General features: G+C 32.9%; 1 protein-coding gene across 2 annotated transcripts; it reads left to right on the top strand.

Moving 5' to 3' along the window:
• The first annotated feature begins 1424 nt into the window (after positions 1–1424).
• LOC128188540 (signal peptide peptidase-like 3) lies at positions 1425–20822 on the top strand. Of its 2 annotated transcripts, none has more exons than XM_052859645.1 (14): positions 1425–1552; positions 7344–7613; positions 7858–7935; positions 9133–9209; positions 12995–13114; positions 13928–14006; positions 14544–14656; positions 14963–15069; positions 16149–16220; positions 17129–17217; positions 17342–17387; positions 17636–17786; positions 18981–19090; positions 19546–20822. In XM_052859645.1, exons 2-14 carry the CDS (start codon positions 7546–7548, stop codon positions 19612–19614), a joined length of 1179 nt encoding a protein of 392 aa, XP_052715605.1. In that variant the 5' UTR covers positions 1425–1552; positions 7344–7545; the 3' UTR covers positions 19615–20822. The 2 variants fall into 2 exon arrangements, with proteins under 2 accessions (XP_052715605.1, XP_052715604.1); XM_052859644.1 differs by lacking the exon at positions 1425–1552 and adding an exon at positions 1590–1734.
• Positions 20823–21065: the final 243 nt, after the last annotated feature.

Raw genomic sequence — 21065 nt, 5'->3', positions numbered from 1 at the left:
ACAGGACCTGCAGCATAAACCTAGACCAGGTCCGGACGCCTACGCTGGCGCAGGGGGGTATAGCATAAGCTCCCCCCGACTTCATCTCGTTGAGCTAAAAAGCGGCTTAGATCGCTTTCTTCTTTATAAAAAAAACTGCAAAGCTCTAAAATATGTTCATAACGCCGGGGAGGGGAGTTCTTCCTAGCACTCCTCCTCTTCTTCGCCGTATTTTTTACCGGGGGGGGGGGGGGGGGGGGTGGTGGTGGTTGAAATAAGCCAAATTGTCAAACCCACGGCGAATCATTTCCATCGTTTCGTAAACGGTAGCCCCTCTCATTCTCTAATATTTGTAATTTCCACAAGTTTGTAAATGAAAAAAAAAAACCACAGTCTGTGATGGATTGCCTTGGAAAATATGCGGCGCATTATGGGATAGACATTCTGGGAAATATCTCTCGTCGTTTTATAGTCTTTTACACCATCTCTTAAGGCTTTGGGAACAGGAGTTAAATTGGTTAATGAAAGTTCTGCCCCCTCCATCCCTCACAATTAAATATATAGCGAGCGTAATTTTAGACTGGAAAAGATTACTTGTGCGATTGATAAGAAACAACCTAAAAACTTAGGGGGACACCCTTTTCCTCTAAAAATTTAGTGGCTATATACATCTCTCCTTCAAAATTAAGCGTCGAAACATTTTCTCTCCTTTATATATTAAGCGGTTAAACTTTCTCACCTTTATCTAGCGTCTAAACCTTTTCTTCAAAAATTAAAAGACTGCAATCTTTCCTATTTAAAAAAAAAACCAAAAAATAAAACGGTTAAATTCTTTCCGTCCTTTAAAAAAACGCGGCTAAACTTTCTTTATCAATAAGGCGTTTAAACATTCCCATTCCTTTGTATATAAAAGGCGGCTAAGACTTTATAAAAAAAAAAGGTGAGCAACAGTTGTCTAAGCTTTTCTCCCTTCTTTATGAAAAACATGGCTAAACTCTTTCCCTCCTATATAAAAAACGACTAAATTTAACGACTAAAATTTCCTTTTTAAATAAACATATAATTAAGCGACTAAGCTCTCTCACTCCTTTAAAAAAGCGGTTAAACTCTCTTTCCTTTTTGTCCTTTACAAAAATTTAGATTGACAGAAATCAATTTGACAGTAAGAATCTTTAATCAAAGCAATATTTTGTAATCCGAACTGAGTCGGAGTGTGTAAGTTACAGCACTGTTTTTAGATCCGCGCCAGTGTCAAGGTCTCCCTCGATTTAAAATCCCTCCGCACAAAATAGAGATCTATATGAATAAATGAATAATTTCTGGTAAAATAATGTTATTTTTTGCTCTGCTTACTTTATAAAAGATTTTTTCGAGTGATGTATAATAGTAATTTGAAGCGTGAAATATGACTTGAATGTATTTTAACCCAAATTGTTTGACCTATATATCAAGTCGGAAGGATAAGATTGATTGATCACAATAACAAAAACAAAGTGAACAAAAAGTATATTTTTGACGATTTTCCCTCGGATGACAGTGTAGCATGTGTGTTCATCAATTGTGAAACACAGAGGTGAGTTAAAAACTCTTTTCAGATACTGTCGATCATATGAGCAGATTTTATCGTGAGCTGAAATCTTTGGTCAGCAAGCACTGAGCTCCTGCTCAGACAGTAACCCTATAATCGCTGCATAACTGTCGGTCTTGAGGACGGGTTTCTTTGAATCATTTCTCAAACCCCCTAGCACATGGAAGGTAGTAGTTTTTTAAATATTTAATTCATCCAGTACTGATCTTCTATATTATGACATTTACTATAACTTGCAGTTTTAGCAATATTTGTCGATGGTGGCAATAAAGATGCCACAGAGAATATAAAACACATTGTCCATTTCTTTGTTGAATTTATAGAGGTGTGAATTGATTAGACGATTCTTAAACTTTAGATCATTCCAGGTTTATTAAAAAAGATGGCAGGCAAATTGTGTTGAAGGTTATGATGTACCACACTATCTTAAATTACACACCAGAATTTATTTCTGTAGATCTATACTTTACTTATATTAACTGATATAGAGAACTTGCATTCCACATCAAAGATTTTTTGAGTAATACATGTAGTTAAAAAGTCTAAGAAATTTATTTTTATTTGACATCCCTTTCTAGTGTAAAATGTGATATGTAGGGTAAATACAGCCTATCTCATTAAAAAAAGTTCCATTCGGCTTAATTATGTAACAGTCTCTTATAGTAGCATTGACAAATATGAAAGCTTCATTGACTGGTAATTTTGAAGCCTTTGCATAATAACTGTCTGAAGCCTAATCCTGAGCCATTGATAAAGAAATTAATCTTGATCTACAATTTATAAGACTTCATATAAAATGCAATATATAGTTTAGGAGGGATGAGCAAATTATAATATACTTTAATGGGATGGGTGAAATAATGACAGGGATTCGGACCTGTGCCCCCTGAATCTCTAGTCAGGTGCTCTACTAACTGAGCTATCTGGCACCAGTATTTGAACCGCCACATCGAGCCTGGGTCCCCTGTATCTCTAGTCAGGTGCTCTACCAACTCAGTTATTAGGCTGGCGCTGGTATTCTAATTGGTCTGACCGCCACAATACAATGATAAAAACAAAACCCTGAACTGGGAATCAAATCAGTAATGGTCACCCATGCAGCTGCATCTGTAGTCAGGAACTACATGTATTTACCAAGCTACCCAGGCCACAGACCATATACTGATATAGCCTCAACTACTAACCCTACCAAATGTACTTCTGTCTTTTGTAAGGCGGTATTCTGTTGACCTAAAGACAAGAAATATTAGACAGATTCCATAAGGAATCCACATGATTTTCAGATGGAATCCACCTAAAAATTAGTAGAGGTACCCAGGCCACAGATCATATTATTATATACCCTCAATTACTACCTCCTCCCTCTGTTAAAAATCTTGACCCCTGAAGACACAACCCTAGTTCACCTTGTCAGGACTTATAACTACCGTAATACCGATAATCATGATTTTATTGCATAAACAGAGAAGGCCGATGCACTATGATATATATATATATGTATATATATATCTGAAGGAAGGAGGAATGAACATACATGTATATGTATAGGTACAATGACCTATGATTTTGTTCAATTGAACCTGGGACCCCTGCAACACTGGACAATTGCAAGGGTTTTACCACAAAGCTACCCATGCCAATATCCATAGACCCTTAGGGGTAGTACATATAACCCCAACTACTACACAGTAATAGATATTGCATTAAAGCTAGATGGCTTTCAGTTGAATTTTTACATACCTGGTCTACTTACAGAGCTATAGGCTAAAACCAACTCTTCAATATTCAAATCGTTGACTTTTTATCTTCATGCAATGGATTCTTTAGATTAAGAATTGAAATTTTCGATGTGATATAATTAAGGTGGTATGGGACACTTCCATGTTGTGATGTATTGTTTATCGAAATAAACAATAAAACCAAGTGTAATTATATAAGTAGTTTCTTTCCCAATATTGTCATCTAACAGCGTAGCGCAGTTGGTTAGAGGGTTTACTACGAATCTGTACATGAGTTCATGAGTTTGAATCCCGATGGAGATGTTACAATTTTTACCTCTCCAAATATTTTTAAAAGCTAATTTTTGGTTATATATTGTAAAATTTGAATTCTAAACCTGTGAAAGTATTTCAGTAATAATGTACTTTATTGCACATCGATATCGACAGATGTCCCATACCACCTTAAATGTCTTGCAATGCATGCCTTTAAGGAAGTTTTCTTTTTGATATGTTGGCTTTACAACAGCTGCTGCAATATGATTTTTTAAGATGTTTAAATTACTTAATTTTGACATAATGGAGTTTTGTTTTTTTTAAATGAAAGATGATATGATATGTTGTCTGGTGCCACTTTAAGTATTGAACCCCATGAGAACAAGTTGTAAACTTTACCAATACGGTAATTTGTCCACAATTCATTGACTGACTTTGCAGTGTAATTAATTTATAACTAATGTAAACTCTCAGATACTCATTATTCTTAAGGTCAGACGACACGTTCCTCGAGAATCTTTTTGTATCTCCTCGTAATAAAGAGTTCCAATAAAAAATATTAATTTTATAATTACTTAAAAAATGATCAAAATTAACTTGAATTTGGTTATATGTGTACATGGTCGAGTGGTTAGAACCATGGCCGCTCACTGCCAGAAGCGTATAGGTTCTAGAGGTTGTGAGTTCAAAGCCCCGCCCCGGCGGAGATATAGTTCTAATTTAGTGAATTTCTCTGCTGTTGATGTATGTATTTTTAAATCAGCAATTCAAGTGTATTTTCAAGAAGATTATATAGGAAATTGCATACTCTAGTATTTTGCAGAAATGCCTGGTAAGGTACCCTAATTTTTTGCAAGAAAGCTTGTCAAAGTAGTAGTAAACCATTAACAAATTCCTGGAAAAAGTTATCTAAAATTGAGGAACGTGTCGTCTGACCTTAAATAATGAATTAACATTCAGTATAATTACATAAAGGAAGTCTAAATTGATAATATCGGTATTATTAATCTTCATTTCATTAGAACAGAAAACACTCTCTTCTCCTACAGCCTACCCCCCCCCCTTCAACCACCACCCCCTTAAATACAGAAATAATATTTCCATATTTATAATAAAGTATTTATTAGAAAATGCTTTAAATACTTTTGAATCAAACGTTGTTAAAGAATCAATGTGATTAATAAGAAATTGTATTGTTACTTTTTAATATCAACTGTGTCATAACTGAAGGAAGCAATATATAATTATATACATGCATTATTCATACTTTGATAAATTTTCTTTTGACTAATATATTTAGAATAATGGATTTGCATTGCAATTAGCATAATGTCACAGTCATATTTTGCTACGTAAGGGCATTCTTTGTGGAAAGTCACACTCTCAGTGTGTACATACGTTGTACATAACACAGCTGATGTATCAAAATGTAAATAATTATTCTCCTTAATTGTAAAAAGGGTCATCTGAATTGTTATGATCTGATTACGCCTCAAGAAATTTGATTGACAGGAAATGTATTTCAATAATCTCTCACTAGTAAGTGTCATTCCGCTGAGTCGGTGCTGACATGATGCATGGATTACTGAGATACAGGAAGATTACGGTACATGTGGTCAGTGGTCTATTCATGTGGAAAGTGGTGGATGTGTGTAGTTAAAGTGTATGAATTGTGAACATGTACGTATGTGAGGGTTTCCCATCTAATTAGACATTTCCTTTATCAATTTTTGTTCTTGTATTTAGATTCAGTTATTTCCTCCGATTCAGGACTTTCAAATTCACCGGAATGTTATCATAAAAGTATGTGGTCAAATAGTATGTTACAAGTACCAGCGGTGAGACTAGTATTTGTCTATTCATATCTATTATAAAATATCTTTTGATGGTATGATGATCTGTCAATATATGTTTTGTGTTAATGAATATGAATAAATCAATCAAATTAATGTTAACACTAGGCACTTATCTTCATAAAATTAAATATTGGACATGCAGTACTCCTTTTAAATTAAATGTAATTCAAATTAGTACATGTACACAGATAGGTGATTGTATCTTAGAGAACTTATGATCTAGAGGAATGATGAAGTTTTAGATTTCCATTTATAGGAATGTGTTTAGTGTGTACAGGTTTGAATTGTAATAATTTATAGAACAAGATACTACAATACCTGCATACAAGTGTGCAGGAGGTTGCTTGTTTGTTTGGGTAAACAGAGGAATTGCATGCAGCTTCATTCGAGGTTATAGACTTGCTCAAGTTTCTATAAATGCTTTTGACTGAAGCATGTAAAGCAGTCTTTTCAAATAACCAATGTAAAGAATTCTACATCTTGTCCATACACAGAACTCAGTGTGCCTGCAGGTTATTAGAATTTAGTAGAAATAAGGGGTATAATGCTGTGCTTTGAAGAAATGTTGCTTCTCTAGTGGGAACGTCAACATGGTACCCCATAGTAAAGTCAACACTCTTGACCTTCGAGGATAAGGAGATTAATTTAGAAGCTGAGATAGTAGGTTTATATGCTCTATAATTCTGATAATGGTCAAGTACCTTGAATACTAAAAACTACGTGATGACGATACAGCTGGTCTCGGGATGACAAAAGTTTGGGATTCATTATCTTGTTGATCACCCAGCTGTGGCCATTCTTTACCAAAGCAGGGCTCTTCATAGCTGCCCTGCTGCTGCAGATGTTGTTATTGAAATTATTCCAATTTGATCATTTACTCAAATTTTTATTTACATATTTGTCATTTACTCAAATTTTGTTTACATATATATTGGTCATTTATTCAAATTTTGTTTACAAAATTGTGCAGTGTATCTCCATTTAAAATCAGATCTTAGGATGATTTGTGGCTCTTTTACTCAGTTACTATGATCACCAACTAGGATTAATTAATTAATGAAATTAAAAGTATAAAATTCAAAGCACTTTGAGTAAGTGGGTTGTCATTCATTATTTATCCCAAAGCTGTTGACCTAATTGTAGTTGACCTTAATTGTTATAGAAAATTTGTAATGAAAATCAATTGTTTCATCAAGAAATACACTCAACCCCATAACCTCCCCTCTTCCCCCCCCCCCCCAAAAAAAAAAAAAAAAAAAAAACTGAAGAAAAATTCACCACAAACTAATAAGCTAGTTGACCTAAATTGTTCTAGGAATGATAATCAATTGCAAAATAATGATCTTGCAAGCCAGGAAAAAAAAACAATGTGCTTATGTATATTCATTAGGCTTTAGGGATCTACAACTTGGACAGTAATGAATGAGCGAATTTATTGATGGTCCGCTCTATGTAATTATACCTTTAGGGTTGCACATATAGCCTATTGCTGCCCAGGAATGCAAAACATTTTAGTATAGACCAATGATAAAGAAATGAATCAAGGAAAATGTATTTGCATGGCTTTTATGAATATTCAGTTGGGGGGTGTATTGCATAACATATATACTTGACTTAATGGTCAAAACCATCTGATTATACAATAGTTTTCAATATTGACTGTAAAATATATATTGGTATATAGATTATTTAGTGTTAATTGTACTGATTAGATGCTTACTCCAGTACCACACAAGTACATGTATGCACAGAAAGATTTCTTGTTGTTTGAAATTCACATTTTGAATATATGTACCGAGGGTACATGTTATCTGCAAAAGTACACTATTGCATTTATCAGCTACAAGTGATATTTAGTGCTACAATATTTGGTTGATGCTCTCACTTTCAATAATTTCTTTCTTTTTCTTTTTCATGCAATTGCAGGATGGACTTGGCAGCCTGCAAATTTTGATCTGTGAAATCAATGCTGAAAATTACTATTGAGTGCATTATCAATTTCTGTTGGACAAGTGCAGGAAGAACAGACTTGAAAGTAGAGTTGTGTAGTGGAAATGTGCAAGAATAAGTTTTGTGAAGACATGTAAAGATTGCATACAAACTGTGAATTCATAGTTAACACAGCATCATGAGCCACCCTCAACAAGGGATACCCATGGGAATGGAGGGCCAGTTATCGGAGACTGCAGCCATATCGTAAGTAAACATATACCAACAAAAAACAAAAACACAAAAGTTAGGTCTCACTGTGTGAGGAATGTAGAACAGTGATAATGGGATGATTTCCACCTGACTTTTGTTAGAGACCTTTATGAATTAGTTTCTTCTTAACTAATACAAATTCCAAATTTGACTCAATCTGTATTTGGTAATACATGTACAATTAATGAGTTAAAGCATATGTGCTCTTGTCTGATGTTTCAATGTATATTTTTTACAGGGCATTTTCTGTTATGGATTCTTCTCGATTGTCCACCTTTGTCATTTCCATATTGCTGATTGTATATGGTAGCTTTAGGTAAGTTCCTCATTTGTGACTTTTTTATTAAGAAGAGAATGAGTTAAGCTGTAAAAATTTGAACAACAAACTTCTGCAAGATTTTTAATTCTGATATTAGTGTTCACTGTATATATTTTTGAATTTTCATCTCGCAACTCTTGAATAAATGTCAGTTATAATATATTTCTAAAATAAAGTTAGATGTAATTTTTGAGGAATGGGTTTCCTGAGAGAACTTTTGAAACGTACTAATGAATATAAAACAATGTCAAGAGACTCCAGAACTTTAATAGTGAGTGTTTCACAAACGATTGTTCATAGGTTAGAGCTACAAACATATACCTGTAGCATTGACCTTTTTTATGGTTGAATTTTTAATGTCACCCATTTTAGATCTTGAAAGGCTAGGTTCATTGTATAAATGTCAATTTGTCAAACATTTCTTTCATTTACATCTAGAAGAGAAAACAGCCTTATACGCTTTCAACATTAAAAATGTGTAACAACTGGTTCTAAATATTTATGAATTTTTTAAAGTGCATGATGTTGGAAAATTCAGCCATGCAAAGAAAAGATGACAAAATCTTAATGTATAATTAATTGTTCAGTACCAGCTGTAGGGTTTTATTTTTTTGACAAAGATCTGTAGGTGAGATAGCGAGTCTTGGTAACAGCTGCATTTAAGTACATTTAGGTCGTCTTAAACTACATGTAGGATCACATGGCAATTAATATTTCGAAAAGAAAGGCACATATTTTATGCTTTATTAATAAATTGAACTCTATGAAATGCACACAGATCATTGAGACAAAGTCTTATCAAACAAAATACCTTATAAGTTAAAACAAATCAATATCAATAAACATTTGATTAGATTTGGAGCCTTATTCCCTTGGATATGAGATAATATTTTTTGGTAGTTATCTCTATGATAGAAGTATACATAATCAACTAATTAAACTACTAGTAATCACTATTACCTATTAGTGGCACCAGCGTTTTTATTGGAATTCACCCTGCTACCCAATCCCTCTCAACGGATGCATGTGTTTTTACATTAAGTTAATAGATATTCATGAGTTTAGAAGAAAGAAATACTAAACCTTTGGTAGACATACTGCTCTCTGTTTGGGTGATGCACCTGCTTGAGTACTGTAGCACTTAAGAAGTTGGCTAATCAAATGATATATCTTTTAATGCTTTTTTTTTTCTAGGTCCTTAAACATAGAACAAGAAAATCGAGAGAAAGACAAAGACAAGCAATATGCCGCTACTACTGATGGAGAGAACAGTAAGTGTACTTGTGGATGGGACTGCCTGTCTAATAGTGGCAGCCCACATTCTAATGTTATTAATTAAAGCACATGGGACATGAGTGTTGCTAAAATGTGGAATGGAAAATGGAATGGAACATAAAACAGAGTGTCAAGTTTATCTCTTTATTTAAGTCAAGTTTATGAATATGATAAGTTTATTAAAGGCCACTTTGACATTATGAATGACCAAAATATCAACTCAAACAAGGCCAAAATATTATAACTTAAACAATAAATAGATGTCTATACACTTACACTGGTCTGATTAAAATTCAATGAATGCACAAAATTAAAAGTTTTGGACACAAATGGAGATTTTTGATTATCATTGAATGTTATCATTTAAAAGGATCAACAGTTGTCTAGTGTCTTTTTCCTATATATCCCTTAATGTTGGCTATCTCAATATAGATCTACAATTGTTTTAGAACAGGATGTATGTTTCAGCCATATACCTATATACAATTTTTACTTTAGAGGATTACGAGGGTCAGTAATAAAATACGAAGACAATGTGGCTGTCTATCATATATATTTCATAAAAGTCATAGCTAACAGATTAATTTATGCACTAACAGTTATTTCATTGGTATACAAAGTTTCATTCCATTTGATGAAAAGGTATTTCTGTTACTCAATATTAAAAACAACATGATTTGTCACCAAGGCGCACGGTAACGTTGAAAACATGACGTCAAGATGACGCACGTACAGTTAATAGATATACCCAATCTTTATAACACCCATTGTCATGAAGCTTTTCACCATTCAATTTAAATCGGCACTGTAACACTTGACATCTAATTTGTTCACATTTGTTTGAGAATCATATGTTGGTTTCTCGAAGTTATCATTTATTTTACCGTTTGTCTCTTCGTTTACAGTAAGAAAAAACCTGAACATCAGGTGACGTTATGATTCTTTTGCTCAAATATTTACAAATATTCTACTCTTTTTTCAGACAATACAATTACCGGTACCGGTTACCACCACCCCAACATTATGTATTACAGTTAAACACAAACATGCAAATAATTTTTGACTTTTGGCATTTTCACAGTTTGTATTGGCTTTTCCCAAGTTAATTCCATACTGATTGTACTTCTCGTTGCACTGTGAGATCTAGCGACGTTTGTGTTTTTAGTCAGTTTTAAAGAAGACTATCTGTCTTAAGTTACTTATTTTTTGGTACACATTGTACATACTTTTAGAATGTCATGACACTTTTTGATTTGAGATTTCAACATTTTTTGGTTTTAAGCCCAATTAATAGATAAATTCTTCTCAAAATTATATAGTTTTTTGTTGAGATTAAGCAAAATTTTACCATGCACAGTGTCCTCATTTTTGTGGGATAAGATTGTTAATAATTTATGAAAATAAAGAAATATATTAGCTCTTTTTATTTCAAATTGTTTGAAACTTGCTTAATTATGTCAACTAAATTTAGTACATGTAATAATAAAACGTTAAGTAATGTAGTTATGGCAAAAGTCTTGATTACAGAAAAATAATGATATATGAGGCAATCAGAGAGTTGGTATTGTTTTTTGGCCTGAGTCCACAAATTATAGGCCAATTGAATTGAATGCACAGTTATACAGAGGAAATCACACAATTTTCTGATAAATCAACTCATATTGATAAAACATAAACTATATTAACATCTGTTTTTTGGGATATTGATTCTGATATTTTAAAAATATTTTTATCAAGTCAATGCTTGATGCTGCATGTTATACTTTAAATACGAAAATATTTTTTTTCATTCTGTTCCATTTTCTGTTCTGTTTTTCCATTCTATGTTTAAGCAACATCCAAGGAAACTTAATTATATTTGTTTTTAAAACTTACTGCTAATTTACGAGACCTTGATATATTGACATGAACTACAGGGTAAATTAAGTCAGTGTGTTGTTCATTAAAAGCATTTATTTTCCTTCAAGAATTGAAACAGTTTATTCATTAAAAAAAAAACTAGCTTCAATTTATACTTTTTAATATAGAACCTATAACTTTTTTTTTACAAAAACTGTTTCATTTCAAAGGATTACAAAAGATTTTTATATTCAAATTTCTTGTTAACCACAACTGGGGACACCTATATGAATTGCAATGTTTTGCATGTTAAAGATGCATAAATTGAGTATACCTGTAACTTAATCCACTTTGCAAGCTATTGAACAAAAATAGACTCTGACATCAGTTGGGCATTCTACTTTTGGTTTCAGACGTGTATTCAAATTTTATCAGTTTGTCATTGCATAATTGTTGTAGTGACATGCTCATTGTTATGTTATACCTTAGTTGATTTTAAATATAGACAGTAGGTTAGATCTTCAAAGGTGTATCATTGTCCCTGGGCATTGGGGTGAAACTGACTGTTTTACCACCATCTGGCAAAGATTTTGATCATATACCAATTTTAAACAAAAGAAATCATAGAATTTAGTTTTTCAAAACAAAGTTTAAATCATTACTGTTGATCAAGGAGAGAGATGATATTTGATATCTACATACACATAATGAAATATGATGTAACGATAGTGATCCAATCATTAATGCGTGATGATATACTATAACTGGTATGATGTATATGTGTACTTATGCATGCCTGATTTTCTAAGAGTTCCTAAAATAGTGCACAAGATTGAGGCTGTAGTATTCTGATCAAAAATTCATTATAAGGCAACCTTGTTTCATGGACATTTATGAATATTTAGTGTGTCAGGGACACAAAATTAAGTTGAGATGACATGCATGTATTGATTTTTGAAGATAAAGTTACATTCATCTTCCAATGACTGGTTTTGACCTTTTTAATAAGGAATGAACTTAATGAAGGTTTAATTATTCTTTACTCATCTGACACTAGGGTAACATGCAAGGCATGTTAATAAGTAATAAAGTATTATAATACCGGGTATTATGTTGTGAATCAGAAAAGCTGTGTTCAAAGCTTTATAATGAAAGTTAATTTAATATTCTGACACTAGTAGTAAATTTTAAAGCAATTATTGTAAAATCATTAATGGGCTGGTCTTTTAAAATTAGAATTACCGGTAAACAAAAAAAATTCTTCCTTATGCAATTCCACTTTTTAGGAAATTTCTATAATACAGTGTATAAGGGACCCATATGATGGTGGCATATTAAACACAGGAAGAGGGTAACACAAGACTGCTGTGAGCTAGTCAACCTGCCCTATTAATGCTGAGAAGTTAATCTTTGAAAAGCGATAACAGGATATCTTTTTATGCTCAGTGTTTTAGTAATGAGACATGAGTATACTTGAACTTGGAACTTTGTAAATGTATACTGGAAAAATCAAATATTTTTGTCCCTACCCAAAACATAAACTTATTTCATGAATGGAACTTTAATTCTTGTGTTGGTTTTAGAATAGGTATCAATTACTAGTGGGTCATTACTTGGGTCAAAGATAAGATATACTTACATCATAGTTAAAATGCTTTGGTCAAAGTTAGAAAATGACGTAAGTAAGAATTCTTATTAGAAAAGATTAAGAAGTGAATACCTATGTGTAGGCTGGTAGTACAATTAACAGGCAAATTTGGTGTATCAATGTAGTTTACTGGTACTTATAGCAATCTTGGTCTAGCGAATGATTGCATTGCCATACACTCAGATACTTGTGAATATTGAGTATGTGTGCATGGTGAATATTAGCAGTAGTTAACAAAATTGCCATTTAATAACAAGATAGTGATCTGTCTCTTCTTTTTGCCTTGCTATACAGACGTGCAGACCATTGATGCCTGCCAGGCCGCCTTCCTCCCCATTGGAGCCTCAGCATCTCTCCTCATTATGTTCCTCTTCTTTGACTCTCTACAGATGGTTTTTGCTATTTGTACAGCAGGTAAATTAACACTTTGGTAAATACAATATTTAGTCACATGGAAAAACAACTCAACGTTCATGCATAAGACATCATCTTAGAAAATACTTGCAATACATTTAATTAATTAAGCAGTACGTACCTGATATATATATATATATAGACTGTTTATTTGGGTTTTGCCAATTTTTTCTACAATATTTAGTATCTACATTACCTGTGAGAACCACCAAAGATGCATTTTACTTTTATATCTACATTAGTCTCTCTGAATCAATCTCTCTTTGTAAATTATTAATTATCAGTACTTTGCATAGATGGGACAGCCAATTCTTGCATGTATTGAAGGTTATTACTACAGTTACTTTGGGACCAGACATCAATCCGTGCTCTCATTGTAGCTAAAGTTTCAATTGATCATGAAACAATCAACACATGGTCAACTTCAAACGTATAATTAGATATTTGATGAAATGTTAGATGTGAATAATATATGAAGAAAATAACTTCATGTAGACACTCGACTCCAAGTAACCTACTCATGATAAAGGTTAATCAGTTGAAGAAAGAAGCCTTTGCTAAATTTTGAGTGCTTGTAATTTTATGTCCCTATTAAACGGTATTCCATTGAATAATATTTCTGAATCAAAACATTTGTTGCATTGATAATCAAAAAAGGATATTTGCACAATGCTTTCATTTTCCGCCAGAATATTTGATATTTCTAAAGCATAAGTCAACACAACTACGGTACTGATTATAAAGAAAGCTATGGATGTTGCGGATACAATTACTTTGCTGTCTCTGAATTGTAAACATTATTTTTTGTTGTAGTTCTGGCGACAGTTGCATTTGCTTTCCTCCTGTTACCTATGTGTCAATACCTCATTCGTCCCTGTTCCACCGGCCAGAAGTAAGTCATACACAGCTACAGACAAGGAAGATGGGTGTTGGTGGGGCCCTCAATATTCAACAATGAATGCAATTATTTATAGAGTCTTGTTCTATTTCCTCATTGTTTGCCGGTAATCAGATTTGAAACAATCATACTTATACAAGTGATCACTTGATAAAAAGGTTTTTGTTATTTTCAACCTCTTGGTCAACATGAGTTATATGTTCAGTGCTTGTGTTATTGTGGGGATATATACAATCTATGGACTCTGAATAGAAAAAAGAAACTCTTATAAAACAATAAGTAATGAGATAACAAAAATAAATTTGATGCCATTGTACAGATAACAGTGAAATAAGATAACAAAAATAAATTTGATGCCATTGTACAGATAACGGTATAACAGAATACAGAAATAGTTTATTGATTACTGTATGAACTTGTCATTGTGAGTCTTGAAATAGACCCTAGCTACTACTGGGCTTTCTGCAATGAAGCTCCTATTACAAATTTTATTTGCTCTGACAGAAGGGAGTGTTGTTTTGTGGATTGTAGGATATCATTTGGAGTGTGTGGCCGGTTCACAGCAGCTGAGATCTTGTCCTTCTTCCTGTCCTTTATGATTGTGTGTATATGGGTGCTGACAGGACACTGGCTCCTGATGGACGGTAGGGGCCCTAAATTAAACAGCACAAAGCCCTGATATTTAAATAAAGAACAAAAAATGTTACACATGCAAATCACTTTACACTAAAATTAATACAATGTAATTGAAATATTTTATACAAGAAAAACAATTTTTTACCAAGCTGAAAGGGTTTTTCTTAACATGACAAATACAATTACTTCAAAAATCTGACTAATATTAAATTTTTTACTTCAGTTGATGTTTGTTTGTAGGAATTATGGTAAAAGTAATATGATCTGAAAATGCAGATTATTTATGTTTGTTTTTTTAAATTTCTGCTCTTTAGCTCTTGGTATGGGACTGTGTGTGGCGTTTATTGCCCTGGTGCGACTTCCCAGTCTGAAGGTCTCCACCCTGCTGCTGGTGGGACTGCTGGTGTATGATGTTTTCTGGGTAGGTGAAAAAAACCCAAACACTTAAATATGTATATCTCATGATATCAGACCAATGTATGTGCCATATCATTTTGAAAGAAATACTTTGAATTATTGTTGTTGTCCTCAGTTGGTATCAAAATTACCGGTACTCATTTCCTGATTGAAAGATATGTATGTTTACTGGATAGATGAAATAAATTGATAGATGTACTCGGTATATATATTTCTCATGATATCTGATCACTGTGTAGATGGATTCCATTGTTGGAAAAACAACCAACCACTCCTATCATTTGACCCCCATCCACCATTTAATTGTTCATTTCCTGATTGAAAGATATGTACGAGTTAGGGCTTTAAGAACTTCCTTCAGCTGAACCTACTTAAACGGCCAGCATTTCAATGAGGATGTCTTGGGTTAATAGACAAAATCAATTTTTTGCTCTTCTCAAGCATTTAAGATAAAGACTCAATCCTCTTTTCCGTATTAAAGAAGTGAAATAACATCATAATTGTACATGTATTACTAGATATTTGAATTATAAAATGGTTTCTGTGATGTTTCATTTGGGTATGAATGTAGGGGTCAGTGCAGAAAAATTACTTAATAACTCACAATACTGTTTTTGTTTACATCTATCTTTTAATCATTTTTAATATCAATTATATCCATAAAAATAGAGTAAAAGTTAATTGAATTATTATTATCACTTGTACAAGAGGAACAGCCAATGCCTCCACATATGTGAAGGTTAACTTACCATTGTTGCACACAAAGCCAAAAGCAAAAGTACAAAGAATACATCAATGAAAGATTTAAAAAATTATTCATTTTAGCTACCAGAATTAAATTTTTTTAAAAGCTAAACAGTGCATGTAAATGCATATATTTTTATGCCAATATTAATAGCTTGGTTGTTTCACTGGATCAAGCAGTTTTCGGTCTTGTCATGCATGTATGAATAACAATCAGTTATCACAAGAAATCATAGAGGGAAAATACTTGGTGGATGTAAATTTTCTTTGGGAATCACAACTGACCTTTTTGCACTTCAGTAATCTCTTGCATTCTAGCTCTGTGGTTCTTTTTCTTAGGTATTTTTCTCCTCATACATCTTCAGTGCGAATGTAATGGTAAAAGTTGCCACGAGGCCAGCAGAAAATCCGGTAAGTCTGCAGCTCAGTCTGACAATGGAAGGGAATTTTTATTTTAAAGGAATTCAGCATTCAAAAGTTTCACTAGATTTTGTTGCAATTTCCTGTTAACATTACATTTGACTATGTATTCACTATTCTATTTAGTGTTTTTAGGGGCTAATGGCTTTTTACTAAATCAAGTATATAGGTAAATGTTATGCATATTTTTATGGATAAGTACATTCAGAAATGTGCTGAATCAAATATAAAAAAGAAATAAAATATGTTTACAGTAAAATTATATAGATCATGCATGATGATATTAAGTAATTTATTTTTTGCAATAAATTGAATTGAAAGTGCTTCAGGTTTGGTGATACACATCACAACTTAGCTTGGATACAGTTGATTAAAAAAAGATCAAATGTACTTATAAATTGATATCCCTCAATCTTTTTCACATACCATAGATAGTTTACCTTTGCAATCATCACGCGAGATAACAGTTTGCTCTTTGTACAATGTACCACAATGGAACAACACTAGCTTATTAAGTGTAATATACCTGTTGCATATAGATATTTCATATATCTACATTTACATTAATTGCAAATACATGTATTTTGATTAGTAGTATGTGTGATACTTTTCAAGGGACAATTATGATCTGTGAATGCCCCATCTGATTCTCATTATCAGTGATAGTAATATGTACATAAATAGTAAAGGTTCATAATTTCTCAAATGTAAAATAATAATAAATTAAGAACTTGAATGTTTTTTAAGAAGCCCATCATGCTGCACAAGATTTGAATCATGTGACCAATCAATTTCACTTATCTCTGAACTTTTATTTTGTGTTGCTATTTTTTTATTTGCTCACAAGAACTATTCTAACTACTATCCAATATTCACAATGTATGGTATTGTTTTGAAAGGTTGGTTTGTTTGCCAAAAAACTCCACTTGTCTGGTTTTATGAGAGACGCACCTAAGCTATCATTGCCTGGCAAACTTGTATTTCCAAGGTAAAAGTTATTCTAAATTGAAGTTTTCGAATATGAGAACACAGTACCTTTACAATCATAAATTGGGTAATTTTTCGAACATTATTGTGTATGAAACCTTTAATATATTTTGTTTGTATTTCAGCATTCAAAATTCTAGTCATTTTTCAATGTTGGGCCTCGGAGACATTGTAAGTAATATAAAAATGTACATTGGGAAAAGGTTACTTAAAAATAGAATTTCATGAATTCAGATGATATGAATTAATTCATACAGAAAAAACTCCAGATTTATTATGTAAAGGAAGTCAAATTACAAAGTTAACTATATATTAAATTTATATACTGTACTCAAAGCATACTAGATTTGTCATTGAAATGATGTTGTATAGATTTGTACAATTTTATTTGATATATTGATTGTCTGTGTGTCTTACAGGTCATGCCAGGCCTACTTTTATGTTTTGTACTTCGGTACGATGCTTATAAGAAAACACAGACCAACTCGGTGGAGGCGGGGGTCCCGCCCCCTCCGACCTATGTCCACAAGGTCACCTACTTCCACTGCTCTCTGATTGGCTACTTCTTAGGTAAGATCTTTGTTCTATCGTAGTTCCAACATGAACTGCATTTACTTATCAGGGTTTTTTTGGTAAGGATGGTTCAGTCCAAAAAACTGTCTACAAGAGTTTTGATAAGTTAAAAGCATGTCCAATCATAAGATACTCATTACAAAGAGAGTAAAATTTCTCCTCTGAATTGCAATTAAGCATTAGAGAAAGCCGAAAGCCTTTTTAGCTCACCTGAGCTGAAAGCTCAAGTGAGCTATTCTGATCAAATTTTGTCTGTCGTCCGTCTGTCCATCAGTCTGTCCGTAAACTTTTCACATTTTCAACATCTTCTCAAGAACTACTGGGACAATTTCAACCAAACTTGGCACAAATCATCCTTAGGCAAAGGGGATTCAAAGTTGTGAAAATTAAGGGCCACACCCTTTTTCAAGGAGATAATTAAAAATTAATGAAAAATTTTGAGAAATCTTCAAAAATCTTCTTCTCAAGAACCATAAAGCCAGGAAAGCTGAAACTTGTGTGGAAGCATCCTTAGGTAGTGTAGATTTACAGTTGTGATAATCATGATCCCCGGGGGTAGGGTAGGGCCACAATGGGGGTCAAAGTTTTACATAGGAATATATAAAGTAAATCTTTAAAAATCTTCTTCCCAGAAACTAATCAGCTAGGAAAGCTGAAACTTGTGTGGAAGCATCCTCAGGTAGTGTGAAAATCATGATCCCTGGGGGTAGGGTGTGGCACAATGGAGGGTCGAAGTTTTACATAGGAATATTTAGAGTAAATCTTTAAAAATTTTCTTCTCAGAAACTAATCAGCCAGATGATTCTTTATGATTGTTAAGACTTTGGCTCCAGGACAATTCTTTGGCTTCACAAGAAGGTTCAGAGTTTGATGTTGGTTTATATCCCATATATAAACTATTATTAAGGATCTTTTTGAGAACTGCAATACTCAGCATATGATATGACAATAAAATCATCCTGTTAGAAAAGGGACTAATGATTATAAACATAAGAATATCCAGGGGAAAAATGGATTTTTTTTTTACAGGATCTACATGTATTATTGTACATTGTCCAGATTGTTTGTATTAATGACTCCATTAAGCTGATTTTATCATACCTATTGTTCCTCAGGTGAGCGATGTGGCCCATGGGCCTCTTGTTTGGTAACCATATTGTCTCTCTACATGTGTCCCTCTCTTTGTATCAGGATTACTAACTGCCACTGTGTCATCTGAAGTGTTCAAGGCAGCCCAGCCAGCCCTGCTATACCTGGTCCCCTTCACTCTCCTTCCTCTACTCACCATGGCATATCTCAAGGTAATCTCACCACTTCCCTTATGGATATCAATAGAACAATTTATCTGTAATAATTCTCCAGCATAGCACCAAAATTGTGTAGATTTTATTGGGATCTTACCACTTCTTGTATGGATACCACTAGAAAATGGGTTCTACAGCAAAGCACCAAAACTGTGTAGAAATTACTGGAATCTTTTGTATGTACCTACTGTTATAGTTTTTAATGGCTTTTCACTAGCCAGTGATTTCAAAAACTAGAGCAGATGTTTGTTATGGTGTTACATATTTTTGTTTTATTTTCTTGCAAATTTATTGAGCGAGAATGCTTTGATATGCTTCAAAATTCTGTCTTTGGTTTCGAGTGCAAATTAAGGAATTCCTTGATCTCTTGAGTTTCGTTCCTTAGTAACTTAGTCTTTTTTCTTCCCTTACCTTGAGTGTAATAGTAAACCTTTGATTTGTGATATTTGTAGGGAGATTTAAGAAGAATGTGGAGTGAACCATTCATTGTTCAACCTGCACCAAAGAATCTGGATGTGTAGTTACAATTCAAGTGTGATGGGAGATAACTCTCATATACAACTTGCCCCAAAACAGTAGAGGATTGTAGTGCATGTAACATTTTGAATGTGGCAAATTCCAAATGAAGGATTGTAGATCCAGTCGAGTTCAGCAGATTTTAGTGCAATGTGTCAAAGTGATGTGATCCATGACATTTTTTAATTAGACATTTTCTTAGAATTAAGTTTTGCATTGGCCAGTGACATTATGGTAAAGATTTAAGGCAAGCATTTCACAACAAGCCAACATGGTTGCGCAGGAAAACTTACTTGTAATTAATATCATGTGCATTATGATGTTTTATGAATGCCAAAAAGGATTTAATCATCAAGTATTTCCAAGATTTGTTTCCATTTATTAGGAGATATTTTCAGCATTAATCAATGTAGAGCATCATATTTTTATTTTACAGAAAAAATTAAGGTAGATGTAAAATGTGTGTAAATGTGAGGAACTGCAGAATATGATTGTATAAATCATGAGTGTTTTATCCTGTACTATACAGACATTCGCCACGTGTATTCATAGAAAAAGTAATTTCACTTACATTTTACTTATACATGTATAAGAATTAAACAATGAGATCTTTGATGCTTAAATTTCGGTATCTTTATTTTTGGTCATTTTCATTTACCGGTACATTCAAATATGGAAATTTTTCTTCGGGATTAATATGCTAAATTTGGGTGTATTTCATTTAAAGGAAATTTTAAATATTATTGCAGATGTTTCAATGCTTTACCTACAACCATTTGATAGAATTAATTAAGAGATGAAAGCAATGTTTTTATATTTTTTTTTTAAGTTTTTGCATTTCTTCAGATGTAACAGTTAACCTGACCCACCCAGCCTTCTCGCCATATGAATGGGATAGCGGAAGACCAGTCTATGGAATTAATCTTCATCTCATACCTGCTATGTAGCAGGAACCCAGAACCTATTACTAAAAAAAACATTTTTTTATAGTGCTTTTGCTGCACTTATGGTTATTGAAGAAATAGGATTTTTACATCATGCTTTAAGTCCATAGACAGAAGAGTATCATTGATTTTTTTTATTTTTTAGAATTTTTATATTAAAATGGTTGATGGTGAATTGAATATGTTACTATGTAACATGATGAAAAAAATGTTTGCTTTATTCATATTTGTGATCATAATAGATATTGAATAAATGTTGTATAAATATTGCTTATTGTATTTCATTTCAAACCTCCCAAGATCACAGCATGGACTATGTCATCATGTCATGATGAAATGTTTTTTAAAGATTTACACTTTAGATTTGCCATGCATATAGTGGTTGGACATTGAAATAGTAGTGGGATGAACCTGGTAATTTTTAAATTAAAAAATCAAGGTCATCAGATTGTCATGATCAACTTATCTATGAAGTTCAAAATTGATCGTCATAACCTTTGACCTTTTAACCC

Source organism: Crassostrea angulata, chromosome 6, assembly GCF_025612915.1.
Source record: "Crassostrea angulata isolate pt1a10 chromosome 6, ASM2561291v2, whole genome shotgun sequence".
Lineage (NCBI taxonomy): Eukaryota > Metazoa > Mollusca > Bivalvia > Ostreida > Ostreidae > Magallana > Magallana angulata.
This window is presented reverse-complemented; position numbering and strand designations above follow the sequence as displayed.

Excerpts from the sequence above, each read along its gene's own strand:
- LOC128188540 (XM_052859645.1), top strand. The coding sequence starts at position 7,546 with ATGAGCCACCCTCAACAAGGGATACCCATGGGAATGGAGGGCCAGTTA. Across the intron at positions 7,936-9,132 it reads ATTGTATATGGTAGCTTTAG|GTCCTTAAACATAGAACAAG; the intron begins GTAAGTTCCTCA and ends TTTTTTTTCTAG. Across the intron at positions 14,657-14,962 it reads ACACTGGCTCCTGATGGACG|CTCTTGGTATGGGACTGTGT; the intron begins GTAGGGGCCCTA and ends TCTGCTCTTTAG.